We start from the raw sequence: 18542 nt of genomic DNA, 5'->3' as shown, positions 1-18542 counted from the left end.
TTGTTGACCACCCAGGGACACAAAGCTGTCTGGCTAGAATAAACACTACAGAAAACAAAAATCACACTATGATAACAACAGTAATAATAATGATAATAATATATGTATACCGAAGTTGTATCCTTCTGTTCCTTTTTTATGTCAGACGTCAGAAATGTGTACACGCTGAGTTACAGACAGTTGTGGGGCTGTCTTGCTGAAATCTCGCGATACCACAAGCGTGAAGCGTCTCGTTCGACGTAAATTGGAGGGATTTGTTGTTGCGCTGTTTAATTTTTTATTTTGGAGAGCCAACTTATCTGCAAACTACCGCTAACTTGCTCTTCTACCACATCAAATCAGTAGTACAGGGCGAAGACACGCCAAAGCTTTCAGACGAGACTCCGGTAACGTAAACATTAGCCCGCTGTTTTATACGCCAACTTCATTCAAATCCTGCTCAGCGCTAGAAAATAGGAAAATAAACATAATTCGTTACATATTCCGAGGCAGCCGTGTCCTAACAACAGCGACACACACAGGCAGGAGTTTATTGTGTCATTTTTGTGTTAAGTAACGTTGAGTTGAACTTTGTTTTTAGCTTGCTAAGCTACCTCATGTAGCGGTTGCCTGTAATTGCTGTCGTTGGCCACCCAACATGCTAAGCTAATGCCGCTATTGTAGCATCACATACCCTAACTGTGTTAAACCTCGCGGCTTTTCACATCTCTAACGCTATCGTGCAGCGTAATGCACATCATGTAACCTCGTCCCTTGTCCAGTATCTCTCTGAGCAAGCGAATTTAGAGGTAGGGACGTTTGTTATCGACTTGTTTTGTCTGTCACTACAGCATCGGATGTGCTGATCCAATGCTGACGACGAGCATGCTGTCTTGTCTTTATTGAAAATCTCTCATTTTCCAACAGCATCCTTATTGACTCTCACAATGGATATAGAAGATGACACCACGGTGTTGAGCACCCTGAAGTCCTTCAGTTCCTTCGTCAGTCGGCCAGAAGCTCCTCAAACACCTGCTGTAGGAGGAAGCCTGCAGAAAAATTATAAACGCAGCATGGAGGTAGACCCCAACTTGTGTGTGAGTTGTATAGAAATCACACACCATCGTACTGACTCGGCTGTGTGTTTTCTTTGCTAGTTGCTGGAAGCAGCAGAGAAGGCCCGTGCTAAGAATCACTATCAGCAGTTGGACCAGGAGAAGAAGCAGATGGAGTTGAGTCATAAGCGAGCTCGTTTTGAATTAGAAAAAGCTGCTTCTGACAATGCACGAGACTTAGAGGTACAGTTCATCTGTAATCATCAGTATTTCATGGTGACACAATTTTTGTAAAACATGATGTTTGTCATTGCACAGCTGTAGTTTTTTGCTTTCACATTTATCCACTTTAAAACAAATGTTTTCTATGTTGCAGCGTGAAGTGGACCGGAACCAGGACCTTTATGGGCGGATAAAAAAATTGGAGGAGAAAGAGGCAGAAACAAGGAAAAGCCGATCGGAACAGATGGAGGCAAATCTTGTTCTTCGAAGGAATATGGAGAGCCTGAACAAGAAACTGGAGGAGCGAGATACACGACAAAACACTGCTAGCCAGGTACAGACATACAAGCACATGTTCATAGTTTTAGTCTGTCCACGTGTCTCGTGTGATAATGGATATGTCATTTGTTCACAGACCATCAGCACTTTGAAGGATGAGATCAGAGAGCTGAAGCAGAAGATTCAGAACCAGGACTCGACCATTTCCACTCAAACCCTGGAAAAACAAGCACTCCAAGAGCAGCTAGATTTGCAACGCAGGTACACACACACACACACACACACACACACACACACACACACACACACACACACACACACACACACACACACACACACCGAACACACACACAAGCTTTCACTGTGTGGCTGGGGCCTTTTAAATAGACAGGCTTTCATTTCACCTTTCAGTAATCTCGTTCAGTTTCCTGATAGGGAGCTCTTTGTATGTTTCTGTATAAAATGTGCAGGTGAATCACACTTATCTCACTATATGTTATTAATGTTTTTCTGTCTGGTGTGATTACTAGAAAGTACCAGGAAGTGTCTCAGCTATGCCAAAATCTCCAGTCTGCCCAGTCCTCCTGCTCTGAACATGTCCTCAAGATTAAGGTATGCTACAGATCCTCACAAGTTAGTGTCATTTCCCTACGATTTTGTATTTTATGTGCACACTGCCAAATACAGCTAAAGAAATATAATACCCACAGTCACACATGACTATTCAGGTTGATAAAAAGTGATAAAAAGGCAAAGACATGATACTGTTTATGAATAATCAAACACTACAATAACAATAACATTTACACAAGTGATAACTCATGTGGTTGTGTTCATCAGGTTTGTAACTTCACAAAATATAGAATTGTCATTTACCTTTTATGCGATTATTGTCAAAAGATACTGTTTATGAAGACAGATGTTTTGCAATCCACTGTGTCCACAGACACCATCATTTTTCCTTTTTGATTGATTTTCTTTCTCTCTTTTTTTTGCAGGAGTTGGAGAGGCGTCTCGCCCTCCAGGAGCAGGACATTGCTATTGTGAAAACTGTTAAGTCAGAGATGGCCCGGATTCCCGATCTGGAAAAGGAACTGAAGCGCCTCCGAGACGATAATGCCTTTCTCAGGTCAAATCCATTTTTTAAGCTTTCACTCTGTGGCTGGGGCCTTTCAATAGACAGGCTTTCATTATTCATGCCTACAGCCTAGTCCAACTCCACTCCAGTTTAACTTCAACCGCCTGGTACATTTGTCATCTGATCAGAGAAGTGGTGCACATCAGGTGAAATTTGATTCGGCTCTTATGGCTACGGGATTGTCAGAACTAAACATGAAGTGGTCGGGCTTCTCTGTATGTGGTTCTCTGCATTCTATTGAGCCATGGAAACTGTGAAGGATGGAAAAGGGAGAGAAGTAGTGCAATGTGAGACGCGTTGCAACCATGTAGTATATTCATGTAGTATATTTTTACAGCATGCAGTGATTATAGATGTGCTTTGGCCATCTAATTTGTCTATTGTCTAATTTGTATTTCTCACTTTTTATAATGTTCTGATGTTAAATTTCTTAAATAAACGTAGTTGGCGATCAAAGGTGTTTTTCTGATGTTGTATACTAATGATATCCAAGCTTTGTTTATTCATTCTGTTTTTTTACTGTCTCTTCACTCTCTCATTGCTCCGTCCAGGGAGAACAGAGAGAATTGCAGCCTCCTGAAGGAAGAAGTTGAGGGGCTGAGGAGGAAATTGGACCGCATGGAGAAAACCAAGGAGGAGCTGGTCAATGTGGAACTCGAGAAGGAGGTACGCCGTGTGTGTGCTGGTGTTAGAATAACATTTTCATTGTGTCGCATTTTATCCCTCATTCTACTGCTGTATACACCAGGGGTGCCCAATGCGTCTGTCAGTGCATCAGTAGTGTGGGTAGACCATGTGCCATTAGAATAAAACCTTATTTTAGATGTTAGTCTATCATCTATCCTCTCTATGGCATTTGCCACATGATTGATGTACAGGGAGGCCAGTCTGAGATGTCTTCTCTTCTAACACATCAGTCAGCACGCATGAAACATGCAAGCCACTGCAAAACTCCAGTTGGCTAAGTGACCTTCCAATTTATATCTACTAAAGGAGGGATATAAAAAATGAGTGGGGGAGCCGGACCAACTTACCACTTCCATGTGGAACCTCGCGTATGAGCTGTAGATGCAACGGGAGGCGTGTGCACAACTTGACAGCGTGACTACACAGAGCAGATTGAAAATTGTCGGTCAGACTTTCACAAACAGTTTCAAGACTTTGCTTTACTCGAGCCAATCGCTACATTTATGTGCTACCCATTTAGGGGAGCTATTGAAGTTGATTTACTCGCGTCGAAAATTGCGGCACTGTTTCACCTGAACTCGTCTGCAGTGGAGGATGTGAGTTTGACAAGTCCAGGGCTCACGGACAGTTTGGGAACTTACTCACAGGGGAAAAGTTCCCAAGTATGAGGATATGTGCTACCACCACTTATTTATGCAAGTCAGCCTTTTTCCACATAAAGATTATTAAGTCCAAATACCGTTCCACCATGACTGACGATCATTTGGAAGCCTGCTTGAGGCTTCCAGCAGCTACTGTCCGAACTATGCAACCCTGACTGACTGCATTCAGTGCAAGTCATCAGAGTAAGATATTGACCATAAATGTATTGAATTGTATTGTGCCATAAGAGTTCATGCAGTGATGCAATGTACACCAACATATTTTGTACATATAAAGTATACCCGGTGTGTGTGTGTATATATATATATATATATATATATATATATATATATTTAGCATTTTTTAATGCAGGTAGATCATTTTTGACTTGGTCATTTTAAAAGGAGCTTGCAAGCCGGAAAAGCGTGGGTACCCCTGGTGTACACAAACATGAAGAGATCAAGTATGGACTCTGCTGCTGACATAATGCAGGGCACTAAAGGTCAAACATGATATATATTGCTGCTTGAATTTTAGAGACTGAGTGAGAAGCTCCAGACCTGGGAGAACCTTGGACAGTCAACAGGACTCAACATAAGGTCAGACACTTGATAAGTCTTAAGTTCATGTTTTTAAATTTGCTAGAAACAAAGACCACTAGGGGGAGCTGTGGTTATTCCAGATAAACATGCATCATCACTGTGGTTTGATCCCATTTGTTTGTATACTGTGTGTGTGGTTGTGTTATCCTGGTTTCTCATTTGGTGTTAGAGTATGCATGTGTGATTGTGTCTGTGTCAAGTGTGTGTCCATGTCTCCAGTTAAAATTGTAATGAGAGGATGATTGCGTGTTTCCTTGTGATTACTGGAGCAGATCTGACAGATTATCAGCATTGCACCCTTGTCCTTTGCATACTTGCACATGCACACACAAACGTGCACAGGCACAGCATTTTCTCTATGATTAACTCTGGCTGTGATGTAAACTGAACGTTCAATCGAACACATCCAGCCAACATAGCCTGTTTGTCTTACACAGTGTTTCTGTAATGTGTGGTACATATTCCTGCAAGTCAAGACAGAAATGTGGAGACACGGTGACAGATGGATCAAAGTGTCTGAGATATGTAACATCACAGCAGTTGTTAGATTCACAGTCTGTCAAAGATCAATGATCAGGGGAATGTATTATCAAATTCATTTTGACACATGATAATTATGTAGTCCTGTCGATCATTTCACTCATTCTGAAAACTAAAGTTAGACAAAGTTACTGCGGTAAAATAAGTTGCACTGAAATGTAATTTAACTGCAATATTCCGGCTGCCTCATAGCATTTAACATATTTGCTGTAAAAGGCAAATATGTGCAAGAAGTTCCTACTGATTTTTTCCTGAAAATAGTAAACAGAAGGCAAGAATGTATTGATAAGCAATCCATTCACCTGCAATTGCACTCAGTACATCAATGCCGTGTGAACTGGGATGTCTGTTATATTATAATTGCCTGATCAGCTGTTGTCCAGATATCATTTCAGTTGTAGAGTTCCAAATTCTATGATAAGTCTTTCTAAAGCATTTAAATTATGACAATTTGAATAGCACTGAATCTGGATTTCCATCTGTTTCCTGTATCTTTTAGAAATTCAGAATGATCAGCATTTGTCAGCAGTAGAATAGATGAAATTGCACTGACGCTATGATAATATCAGTGTCATAAATTATGTTGACATCAGTAATATCACAGTGTCAGAAGATGTATTGATATTGAAACAAAGCTTCCCGTCACAGCACATGTTTAGGCCGACTCCTCATCTGTTATTGAATCCGGAACATTCTGTAATGGCAGCAGCATTTTTGAACACTTGTGTGGAGTCGTAGTATTGATTTGTTCATTTTTCGGTTGTGTGAAGATATGATTATAGCAAAGAACTAACACCACATTGTAAACCCTGTTTTACTGTGAAAAGCAAAATGTCACTATGTGTTAACTTGTCCGACTTTGAGGAAGACTATCTAGTGGGATACTTGTTGTTGCCACCCACTTGAGCTGTTGTGCCAGATGAATATAAGCATAAGCACCATCACCAGACAACGCTCAATGTGTGTGTGTGTGTGTGTGTGTGTGTGTGTGTGTGTGTGTGTGTGTGTGTGTGTGTGTGTGTGTGTGTGTGTGTGTGTGTGTGTGTGTGTGTGTGTGTGTGTGTGTGTGTGTGTGTGTGTGTGTGTGTGTGTGTGTGTGTGTGTGTGTGTGTGTGTGTGTGTGTGTGTGTGTGTGTGTGTGTGTTTTTGGATGGAGGAATGGTTTCGAAAAACAATAATCAATAATAAAGCTAACTGGAATAGCTCAATGCTATGGTATCTACAAATAATCTGTGAAGACCAATATTTTTTTGTGTATTAGTAATTTTTTGCTTAAGATTGTTTACAAAAACAAATGCAGAGTTTTTCTTCCATGTTTCCAGTCCCTCATTCTGTCATGTTTGAGAATGAGCCCCTCTGGGTGGGTATTGACCGTATGCAAATACAGCTCTGATTGGTTGTCTCTAAATTGCTGCTTTCTGCAAAAGATTGCCTGAAAATTACACTCTCATAAATGTGGTGTCCAAGCGAGTAATAGGCTATAGTGGCACACTTTTCCTCATTCCTCATTGGCTGCACTAAGCAGGCTGCTGGAGGAAGACATTTAAAAAGCATAAACAGTTGTAGACGAGTCATTTAATGGGTGATTGGACACAACAGCATCCAAAACCACTTATTGGAATGAATTGACATTTTCACGACGGCAAGGGTATCCTACAGTATCTAAAAGATGTAATCATTAGGCATTTTCTGGGTTGTTTGAGATGAGGGTGGCTGACTAATGTGCAAAAGGGGCAAAGAAAAAAACGTGATGTAATACGGGCCCTTTTGAAGGTGTGTATGTGTGTGCGTGCTGAATATGTAATTGGCTTGATCACAGCATGCTGTATGGATGAGCTGGTGCTGACTTTTCCCTTTTTCCACATTTTTTCCAAGTCTTTTGTTTTGTGTTGTTTCCCTTGAGGTTATATACTCAATTTGTTGTGCTGTGTATTTAACAGTTAAGTGCAGTGTTGGATTTTTATAGACGTGGATGATTTAAATTTAGAATAACGAACACATCTCAGAGTAGGAAAGAACAGATCTCAGTTATAAAGTAGAAATGATCATTCTGTACTTCTACTTCCTCTAAAATACATTGACAAAGACGAGAGATTGTTTATCTTCACACCTTTGTTGTAATCTCACACCTTTAGGAGAGTCTGGAGTGGTGTCCTCTAACCATTTGCCTGTACATGTCTCAGACTTGCTTAGCGCTACACTTGCAGGAGACTTGCGTTGACAGTATTTTTTTTTCTGACAAGGTTACATCTGGAGTACAAGGTGATAACATTTCACCCAATGAAATTGCGCCATACTGTCATTGACGGAGAGCGCCTGACCGCGAACAGCAACGAAATCTGCAGAATACAGGAAAACAACTGCTGTCAAAAGGCACAAGCTAAGAACATGACTAATCCTTCTTTTAGGAATCTGCTGAGGGCAACGTGGAATTACTTACTTTTGCTACCACAGTTATTTCATAATGTGATTCATGAACTCATATTTAAATCATGAGGTTTCCAGACCTAAGGCCCCACCTGGCTAAGTGGATATGGCAGTAAAGCCGTGCCATCAAGCCTCCTCATGGTGCAGTCTGGGGTTCTAGCCTTATTTGTCCATCTTCGACTCACTCATGTATCCTACACTTCTGTGGACTGCCTGGCGTTGGAGAACGACAGCAGGTCAGGTCTCAAACTACGGCTAACTGAATCCTTCTTGTAAGGAAAGCAACGTTGCCCTGACTTTTGGAATTCGGACATTTTAGTTTCAATTGCAATTTCGTCCGACATCACCATTTTGCATTGCACAGCAGTTGAATGCAAAATCTTATTTGTGTGTCAATATCCATTGCTAGATGGCGCCTCAAACTGGATTTCCTTGCTATGTTTCATCATTCTTTAAAGGCACTTTATTATGTGTGCCAGCCCTGCTGAATCTGTAGCTGCCCTGACTTTCCTGGTGCTCATTTCACAAGATAATGATGGTTTCTTGCCTAGATTGAATGTTGGGAGAGATCCACATTTACAATTTAGAGGTTGTGTGCTCCTGTCTCTCGGCCTGTCTGGCTTCAAGTATTTGACCTTCTGCGTTGTGTGCTTCCCTTTGTGTGTGTCTGTGGCCCTTATCTGTCAATCTCTCCCTTAGAGTGAGTTTGTGTTGTTGAACTGTGATGAGTATTTAGCCCACTGTCGTCCTCTCATCTCTCTGCTGTTCACGTCATTTTATTTCCCCCTTCCCCACTGGCTAGCTAACAAAGGAATATGGAAAAGCCAGTTTTATCTGCTCTGTCCTTTCTGCTCGCTCAGTCATATTGATTTTTCATTTTGTGCGTGTCTTTGTGTGCGAGTGTGCTATATTTACACATGTGTATGCTAAACGCTCTGTGCTGTGTCTCCTCAGGAAACCAGAGGATCTGTCCAGGGAGGTGATTCAGATCCAGCAGAGAGAAATTGCTTTAAAAGAGCAGAACTACACACTCAAGAGTTGGTAATACCCACACACTCGCACAAAAGTCGTTATTTCAGCCCTTTTCCTCTCATTCTGTCTGCCTGCATGCCTCTGTCCCCCATTTATCTAGTCTTGCGAATCTCTGAGATCCTTAATTGTCAGAAAGTTAATTAAAGTGGTCCTGATTCTGATAGAACTCCACAGTTACCGCTGGTGTGTTGGTGTATCTGCATGAATGAGACGTTGAGAGTGAGCAAGTGGAATTCATTAATTAGACCTGTCCTGTTTAGGCAGAGGTGATGTCTTTTGGGAGGACAGTGTGTATGCTCTGGCACACTAAAGCACAGTCCAGCCAAGAAAGTTTTCATTAGCTAACAAGCTTCTCGCTGCTGTGGAGAGTATTGAGCTCATTATGAAATATTAGAAACGGCAGAATGGCTGAGGGATGTATGGGAGGGGGAGGGGGGGTGGGGCAGTGAAGGGAGCGTGCTGGAAGCTGTGATGTAATTATTGTGCTCTGGTATAATTATTGTCCTATTGATCTGGACTGGCACAGTCCTTGCAGCTAATAATTTCAAGACAATTCTGTTGGTGTCAGGTAGATAAGTTTGCTCTAATGGAGTAATACACTAAACTGACGATTAACTTTCACCACTAATCATTATATTTAGCATTTTTCCTCGCCCCTTGTCTCCTCTGTCATTAACCTACACACTTGCTTGCTTACCGCCTTTCCATTTATCCTTGTCTGTCAGTGTGAGGAGTGTGGAGCATTCACAATCCGAGCTGCGGGCAGAGCTCTCCCAGCAGCGCAGCAGAACTCTGGAGGAGCAGAAGAGCCGAGAGAATCAGGAGGCTCTCGTTCGACGACTCCAGAAGAGGGTGTTGTTGTTAACCAAGGTGCTTGACAGGCAACATACACCCACAAACGCACACCAGGAAGTGCTTACATCTAAATGACCGCACCACTCTTACCAGTACCACACAATACCAGCATTGTATGCTAGAATCACACTGCACAACGGACCTTTTAGTCGTCATCTCTCCTGTCTCTCTCGTTCTGATTGGCTGAAGGATGTCAGGGGACTTGATGGGCTTGCTTTGTCTGTCACCGTGGCTCCTGAGTAGGCCTCCCTGTGATATTGATTTTTCCCTGTGTAATTCACCAGGTCAACATGCTCACTCTTTTAGTACAAAGATAACATGTACAAATGCGCACACACAGCTAGCACAGTACAACTAAAGTGCTTGTACTGGCGAGGAACACTATATAGCTAACTACATACCGACTCGGCTATCCCTGAATATGAAGAACCATCTCTACCTACCCAGCAGTTTTAACGGAAGTGAAGAGCAAATATGTTTACCCCCCACCTCCTCCACCAGCATTCACAGTGAAATGGATCCACCCTTTTGTGTCTGTCATGCTTATGTAGTACTGCCTTGCAAACCTAGCAGAGACACAATCAATGTCCATGCATCAGGAAAAAAAGATGATGAAAGTGGTAATGATTTAGTTTTATCTCCCCCCCTCCCTCATACCCAGTGTGTTTTAAAAAATTAGAGTTGTTATCAGACAAGCTCACAGATTTTTGATTTAGACCTTAATAGACTAGTGAATGGCCAAAGGGCTTGCTGTTTAGCACTGGCAGCAAACACTCACTTGTCTCTAAAGGCATTTGCACCTTTTATGGGGATTTATGTTGGTGCTGTTCATTTTTGTCTCCCTCTTTTCTCCTTTTTGAGGTTCTCAGACGATGTATCGGAGAACTATGTAATGTTGCAGAAATTACTCTGCAAAAACCAAGTGGAATGATTTCCGGTATATGGTTTTCACTTTCCTTCACGTGGACATAACATGAGATAGTTCTTGGTCATCTGGTTGCCTAGCACCCTGTAGAGATTTACGGTACTTCACATATTAAGAAGATGAAAAGTTATTGTATGATATTTTAGCTGACTATGCCTTCATGTACTCAGGTTTTGTGTCCAAGCATGCTTGGGTCAATTGGGTATAAATGAAGAAGTAGACTGAAGCTGTTGAAGGTTATTAGTGCATATGCCTACAGTAAATGCGGACTTAAGGTTGAATGACTGTAATGGATCAGTGATGGAAAGAAATATGGCATGGAAGCTACAGTATTACAGGGCCCTGCTTGCTGTGGTGTGTATTGAATGCGTGTCTCACATTTAGTTTTGATTCTTAATGCTGGGGACTATGCCAGACTTCACCTTTCAAAGGTTTTTATCACAATTTTTGTAACTAGTGTTTCATGTAAGATGTTGACATGCTCTTGTACACTTACTGTACATTATTTACATGCATGCAGACATGGACAGAGAATCATGAGCTATTTGGATGTCACACTAAAGGCTTAAAGTGAGGTGGTGCTTAGCCTCTGCTGCTCTGAATGAAGCAGTTTGCTATGTTGATTTTCTGTACAGAACACAATGCTGAGTACATCTTTCATTACGCTATTATAGAAAATCGTTTGAATTTTCAGCTCATTGCTTCAAATCTCAGATAAGAGAGATGATGCAGTGTAAAGTTTTGTGCTTTATTTGCACAGACATTTGTCTACCAAGGCTCTTCGATTTAGTCTGATGCATTCTTTATTCTTTGTCTACAAAGGCATTTGTCTTTGATTTGAATATTACCAGAGGAGAAATGCAGTTGAGCACAATCATAACCCTAAGCTTCTTTTTCACAGCTTAGATTGAAAACACTGTGGCTCCCTGATGCTTCATTTACAAAGACATTTGCCTATCACATTAACACAACAAACAGACATGCAAAAGAAACAGACACATCATGAAAACCTCAAAGAGCATTGTTAATATTTGAACCATATTCATGCACAAATGTGATGTGATCGACAACATGAAAATTGATCATTTAATATTATGGTAATGTGCATGTGTGTTTTCCAGGAACGTGATGGAATGCGTGCCATCCTGGAATCATATGACAGTGAGCTGGCAGCGACTGAGTACTCCCCCCAGCTAAGCAAACGTCTAAAAGAAGCAGAGGACATACTGCAGAAGACACAGAGCCACCATGCAGAGATGGAGGTAGGTGTGCAGATTTGTAATATTAAAAAAACGTTTTGCTTAGAGCTCATGTCTTTGTAAATGCATGTCACTTAGCTGCTCCTTGTCTACACATTCACTTCACTTTACTGTTGCTTAGAGGACAGTTAGATGACATACTAGCCTGAAAAACTAAAATACACTCACTTATACTTAGGGATGTTGTGAATAACCTTGGAGCAAAATGTAACAGGTTCTAGCTGATATATGGCCTCTCATCTCTTGCTCCAGGCATATACTGTGTTTCTCTTCAAGTATTTGGGTAAAGATAGATGATGGACTTTAATAGTTTACGTCTATAACTTTTTTTCCTTCCTTGGTCCTGTGTTCTTCTAATTAGGCCCAGCTGAGCAAAGCGCAGGAAGAGACTGGGGCTCTCAAATTGCATTTACAAACAGTGAGTATCCATATGCACCCACACTCACACACCATACCACCATGTATGTTGATCCCATGCTTGACACACATAATCAACCATCCTAATTATTAACCTACATTCACCATATCTGCTTACTTGATATCATTTATTTTGTTTGTGCTTTGGTCAGCACATTTGACCCTGCCATGCATATTTCATTTTTGAAATGTCTAACTAAAAATGTGGAACAATTAATAAATGATCTAAATAAGCATCATAGAAAATTATTTATTCAAAAAACTGAATATATATTTCTTGAAATGATCCCAGGACTAAACACAACAATAAAATTTACTTCTACCAATTACACAGATGTTGAGATAAGGAAAAGTAGCACATTTACAGTAATTGACAGCTGACGGCATTCCCAAAGCTGCTGTAACCTTTTTTCCCTTGAGGTGACCAATGGTTTGGATGTGATTTCGGTTTGTAGAAGGTGTCATTCCTCAATGTAATCTGGCAGCGTTGCTTATCTGTCAAACAGGGAGACCAAATGAACTGCCTGAACTCTTAATATGGATTTTTTTGTCAGGGAAATATGTATAATATGTAAGTAGATGGACTTCAAATACTGCTGAAACCCACTAAAAACTATGGAGAGTTGGCAGGTATGACCTACTGTGTATTATCTCAAGCACTGAGTGTGTTTCACTGGCTCATTTTCCATGACCTCCCTTCCTTGCATGGCTCCTTGTTACCGAGGAGACATCAGAATACGCACGGCAATGAGTATTGACGCGTGAAATCCACCTGTCTGGTATAGCAGTAATTACTTATCCGTCTTGGGAAGACATGGATGAGCTGAAAGACAGACGCTGTCAAAAATAAGGAAAATGGTGTGCAAATGGAAATGATGGATAATTGCAAAGGGATGGAGTGAGAGATTGGAGAGAAAGTCACATGGAAACTGAAAAAAACAAATAGGGATAGCAGAGTGCGTTATTATGGGAAGGAAAATATGAGTCGGTGGATTAATGGTGGATGAAAGATGTATCTGTTTTCTGGGTGTCTGTTCTGAGAAGATAGCAGAACACTAGAAAAGAGTTGTCAGGATTTATCTCCATCCAAAAGGTTTATACCAGGCACCTGGCCAACAGCAGTTGGGTGTGAGGTCTAATTTCCTCTACATCTGTCCCAGGTGGAGTTGGAGCTGGATTCTATGAGGAAACAGCAGGCCTCTGTTGCTGACAGCAGCTCTTTAGTGTCCAAAGAAGAGGTCAGCACACTCAGGTAATTGGAAGACACATATGCATGAATGCTCATAGCCTGTAACAAACAACCACATATGGTGGCTTGGATACGATAGATTCACAGGGCTCTCACGATTAATCGACTAGAATGAACTACTGTTTCTAAAAACTAATCGATTTAAAGTGACATGGCACCTGACCTCAGCACTTACCTAACTAAGCTCCCTTCTGATTTGTCCTTTATGGCGCCGGAACACAACTAGTCAGAAACACCAAAGATTAAGCAATATCACATTCATATCCAATTGGCTGAATTACTATGATTTGTTTATTAGTTGGGATGTAGAATTTGATTTTTTCTATCCTTACAGTAAGAAACAGACTCTGATTACCGACTACTCATTTAATAATCAAAATGCTCTGCATTAACGTTTTTCTCCCTTCAACATGATTGCTAGTGACAGACTTAGATTCAAGTCTTTGCTTAATTAAGCTCCCACTCCTTCTACGCCTTGCCGGTTAGCAAAGCTATGCCTGTAGAATTAACATATTAACAAAGTACATAGTCTGCTTTCCACACAACGAACATTAATTACACAGCACATTAATCTGTATGCATTAATTCTTCAGACAGAAGATTGAAGATTTGGAGGGGGAGCGTCAGCGTTTGGAGGAGCAGAACAACATTCTGGAGATGAGACTGGAGAGACACAACCTACAGGTCGGTACAGAGACTTCCCTCCAACTGTTTTCTGTAATGGATGTACCTGTCTGTCACAAAGAAACCAATTTAATAACCCCAAAGGCAGCAGCCCAGCCCATATGACACCACAGATTGATTCACACAAACCGTTTCCCATAACTGACAGTTTTTCAAACACAATTGGACCCAGGTGTGATTCCGGCAGCATCAATGGAAAAGTTTCCGAACCTGTGGGTGATTTAAAGTCATGCTTATTGGCTTTAGGCATTAGAAAAGCAAGTCAAATCTAGACCTTCCGTTGTCTCACCTGGGAATACAACTTGGTAAAATGAACTGAATCCCACTTGGTTTGATACCCCTGTCAAGACTATACACACACATGCACACACACCCATCTGATCTAGATACTGTGTGTGTGTGTGTGTGTGTGTGTGTGTGTGTGTGTGTGTGTGTGTGTGTGTGTGTGTGTGTGTGTGTGCGCGTGTGCGTGTGTGCGTGTGTGCGCGTGTGCGCGCGCGCGTGTGCGCGCGTGTGTGTGACACTGAACTTCCCACAGGATTTTAATGAAATGTGTGTGGGCAAGCATGTTGGTTCCATTTAGCCTTTGGCTGTAGAAATCAATGTGTTCTCAAGCATGACCACCACTTTTGAAGTAATTGACAACTGGGTGTGCGTGGGTGCAGGTTTCAAAGTTCCATGGTCAATGGATCAGGTCAGTTCAAAGAAATTAATTTTTATGACTCCTCCGTGGTCTAATGCACAACAAGAGACTTCAACATCAGACTGAGTGGACCAGTGAGTGACTGAATGGAGGAGTTTGAAAAGAGGAATGAATGGCTGAATGACTTGGCACGAGGAACTGGAATCCAGAATGGGCTTTTAAAAATAATATTTTTCAATGTCTCAGTCATTCTACTTTGTATATCAGGAGTCGGAAATACGTGCCTGGGGTACCAGCTGATAAATATAAAAACATGCTCCTATATAAACGTCATATAAGCGTCTTGATTCACAGGTTAACACAGTAATGGTGTGGTGTGGTATTCTTAAATCTGTACTTGTATTCCCTTTAGATCTGTCTGATACAGCCTTGACAGATTGTAGTAACAAAGAGGTGCCAGCATTTTGATTCCAGTCATATTGTACAGAATAATTTGCATGCAGACTTTCAGTTTTGGGCTTTCTCTGTTGTGTTGCTGTTCTCCTCATTGGTTAAGGTTCTATTTTGTTTAGAAATTGTGTTGATGAGCGTATAGAAATCATTTTTATATCTTAATGTGTACAACTACAGTATCGAATCTGGTATTTTTATTGAGCTTATTACAAGTAAAGGTGAAAAGTCATGTATGAACTCAGACCTCACAAACACCCTGTAGTTTTTTTCTTTTCTCGCGTTGCATCCCTAATGGTGAATTTAACGCTGTTGTACTGGCTTACTGACACGACGGTGTCTAGACGGAAATAATTGTTGCCGTTGCAAGAGATTGCATCAACGGTTTCTGTCTGTTGTGCATGTGGTTATGTAGCTTGTACAATACTCAGTTGCTGGTCCTCACAGCCATTTCATGTCTTAATGGTATAATCATGCCATATGCTGCTTGAACTTTAAAGACTGTTAATTTTGAGATCAGTGTCAGCACTAAAATGAATTGACTAAGTGTAATTCATGAAACACAGAGCCAAATTGAACATGTCTACGAAGGCAACTGGCAAGATGCAATCACTACAGTTAATAGTGGTTGCATCACTCCTTGGTCTCGATTAGTGTTTGACATCATTGGTTGTATATTTTGCTAAACCTTAGCAATCCCTTGTTGCAGGCTAAGATTCGGTTACACTACATTAAGCTTAAGGTCTCATGGAGACAGCAGAATGCATTGGTTGGATGAAAAAGCCACCACAATTTGTCCCAGCCTTCTCTCCTTTTGAGCAGAAGAGACGGTGATGGCAGTGCCACACAGATGTTATCAGGTAATGTGGTGAAAAGCTTTAAGAGAGTATCTCATCAACATTTAACATTTTCAGTGTAAGATGCAAATTGGTAGAGAAATGCCAGACTGACAACTTTGTAGAATGATCTGATGTCTCTTCTGATACCAAACATATTGGTTTTGGGTTTATGTAATTTGGGCTTGTGGCATTGATCTTTTATTCTACCCACATTTGATCCATTTATAGTCCCTCATCCTCCTTGGTTGTTAATGTTAAGACAATAATTGGGCCTCTAATTGTGTTTCCTTACACAGCAAAATCAAAACGGAAATGTTTCGGAATTGTTGACTTATGGTTATTACCATTCCAATAAAAAACATTTTAGTTAAAACTGACAAACTGACACACAATTGACATCCACCATTCTTTATTCCACATTTAATCAAACTCAGACACATTGCTTTTAATTTTTGATGTAATATATTACTTTAAATTATTAAACAAATGAAAATTGCCTGGACAAATTTATTGATTGAGAAGTGATGATAAATAATTGAAGTGTAGTGATATTTCAAACAGACCATTTTCTTTAATTACTGTCACTGGTGCCTTCAATCTTATAATCAGTCATTCAGCCAATTTAAAAGGAGAAAAATACTCCCTGTGCACCACACTGATCATGGACAAGAAAACAGGAGAGTTTTCTGAGAAGATAAGGATGGGAATCACTGCTACAAGAGCAGCTTGATGTTCCTGTGACCACGTTTGCCAATATTATTCGATTATATAAAAGACTGCAGGAGGAAAAACGACCCAGGAACAGTCTTTGAACAGAAGGAGTTTGACTGGTGTGGTAAGAACCAAGGAGAACTTCAAAGCATATACAAGTTCATCGCTAATTTCAAGGTACAACAGAGTTGCACCATCAGTCGGTTTCTGGGTTTAAAGTGGGCTCAATGGAAGAAGACCCAGAAAGTCCAGCTTTAAAGAGATAAAAATGCTCCTGGGAGAATGTCAGATGAAACTAAATTAGAGCTTTTGGTTGAGCAACATCAGAAAAGGGCGCCGTCTCTACTGATGTAGGGAGCTCAGCTTATGTTATGGGGTTGCTTTGCTGCAATTCGCACGGGGTCTCTTTAGGGTGAATCTGCGTAGGGTTAAATTAAATCAGATAATGATGACATGCCAACTGATAGGTGAAAACAGTAGATAGCAGTGTTTGCCTCCAAAGGGTGAGCTACAAACTATTAGGTGAAGGGTCCCACACATAATGTTACCAAACAACAGGGAGAACCTTCACCCATTTAAATAGCTGAGTGACAGATTATAAGATTAAACACGTCTGTAATACTAATGACAAAATGTCTTATTTTTAATATCACCACAATCCAGTTATTAATACCAACTTCTAAGTGCTGTCAATAATTTTGTCTGTTTTTTCAGTTTGCTTTTTGTTTCATTTTTCATATTGGAACAGTACCAAAAGTTTTAACCACATCTGTAAAGGTGGTTATGGCATTGTGTTTACAGCGAAGATTCAACATAGGACACAGCCAGACAAAGTCGTATCATATGCAGCATTTCTTTATTTAGGCACCTTCTGAAAACCTAACTTGCAGTCATTTTCAAGTATCTGAGATTGAGGAAAGCAAAAGTTAAGTCTGGGAGGGTAACGAGTCCATCCCAATTATCTCCTAAAAGATAGTAGTAATCTTTCCGTAAGCCCATGGAAATAGCAATGTTATTGTAGTGTCTCACACTTCAAGGCTTTGAGGCACAAGGCTTTCACAAGGCTTTGTGGTATGGACCTTTCACAGCCTGCTGTAGTCCACACCCAGAGTCAAAATAAAGAAATACCTCTTAGCCTTTAACGAAGTGCTTCTTAACTGCCTCAACTCATTCCCAGTAGAGCTCAGAGTTTCTTTCAATTTGAAACATCAGAATACTTAGCACTCTCATGCTACTGCCAAGCACAAAGCATGCTGGCAGGGTACAGGCTGGCAGATGATGGGCCTGGCATATTTTACCCTTTTTTGTGAAATACACACTGTTACTGTAATTTCTGAAGGAAACAATTATTATGTGTTGTTTTTTATTTATTTACTTATTGTTGTCAGCCTTGCTGTTATTGTATTTCTCTTTATTTTTTATTGTTTAGTTGTGCAGTACTTTGGTCAACATCTGTTGGTTTTAAACGTGCTTATAAATAAATTGACTTGGCATTGACATGACAATTTGCTGGATCTTTCCCTTTTATCAGGGATGCTAGACTAACTCTATACTGTTAGTTAGTTAATCTACAAAAACATGTCCACCAGACCACTTGTCTGGTCTGTAAGATTCTGTCTCTTTTCCAGACAGTGGGCAGTTTGTCTTGACCTACAAAAACAGCAGTGAAAGTAGGAGTGGAAGGTTGCACCCTATCTGTGCTTCCATTTATAAAACTAGTTCTTGACTGTCACACATATATCACAAACATTGCAAGGTTGGTTGGGTTTTAGATCAGGATCTTTGCTATTGAGTTTTAGCTCACTTCTAATGCCTGGGATTATACTGAAGATTATGCAGTAGAAGTCTCCGCTGCATACCATCAATATAAATTGCACATTCTTCTTGCATCAAGTCCATCTCCTTGA

At 40.7% G+C, this 18542-nt stretch overlaps 1 protein-coding gene across 2 annotated transcripts in view; it reads left to right on the top strand.

Annotated features, from left to right (window-relative positions):
* Positions 1 to 213: 213 nt before the first annotated feature.
* mad1l1 (mitotic arrest deficient 1 like 1) overlaps positions 214 to 18542 on the top strand; it is a 39501-nt gene continuing 21172 nt past the window's right edge. Inside the window, exons 1-15 of one of the 2 annotated variants that reach the window (XM_076147991.1) lie at positions 214 to 386; positions 907 to 1058; positions 1137 to 1277; positions 1411 to 1590; positions 1672 to 1796; positions 2066 to 2147; positions 2534 to 2664; positions 3225 to 3339; positions 4540 to 4601; positions 8526 to 8612; positions 9329 to 9473; positions 11505 to 11645; positions 12004 to 12060; positions 13220 to 13311; positions 13902 to 13992. In XM_076147991.1, coding sequence (XP_076004106.1) covers positions 927 to 1058; positions 1137 to 1277; positions 1411 to 1590; positions 1672 to 1796; positions 2066 to 2147; positions 2534 to 2664; positions 3225 to 3339; positions 4540 to 4601; positions 8526 to 8612; positions 9329 to 9473; positions 11505 to 11645; positions 12004 to 12060; positions 13220 to 13311; positions 13902 to 13992 — 1581 coding nt within the window. In that variant the 5' untranslated portion in view covers positions 214 to 386; positions 907 to 926. Of the gene's footprint in view, positions 392 to 906; positions 1059 to 1136; positions 1278 to 1410; positions 1591 to 1671; positions 1797 to 2065; positions 2148 to 2533; positions 2665 to 3224; positions 3340 to 4539; positions 4602 to 8525; positions 8613 to 9328; positions 9474 to 11504; positions 11646 to 12003; positions 12061 to 13219; positions 13312 to 13901; positions 13993 to 18542 lie in introns of both variants that reach the window. The other variant, XM_076147993.1, reaches the window with a different exon arrangement.

This window comes from Genypterus blacodes, unplaced genomic scaffold, assembly GCF_046128005.1.
Source record: "Genypterus blacodes isolate CSIRO-AG114 ecotype Tasmania unplaced genomic scaffold, CSIRO-AGI_Gbla_v1 ptg000039l_1, whole genome shotgun sequence".
Lineage (NCBI taxonomy): Eukaryota > Metazoa > Chordata > Actinopteri > Ophidiiformes > Ophidiidae > Genypterus > Genypterus blacodes.
The sequence above is the reverse complement of the archived record's forward strand: the minus strand, read 5'-3'. Positions and strand labels throughout refer to the sequence as shown.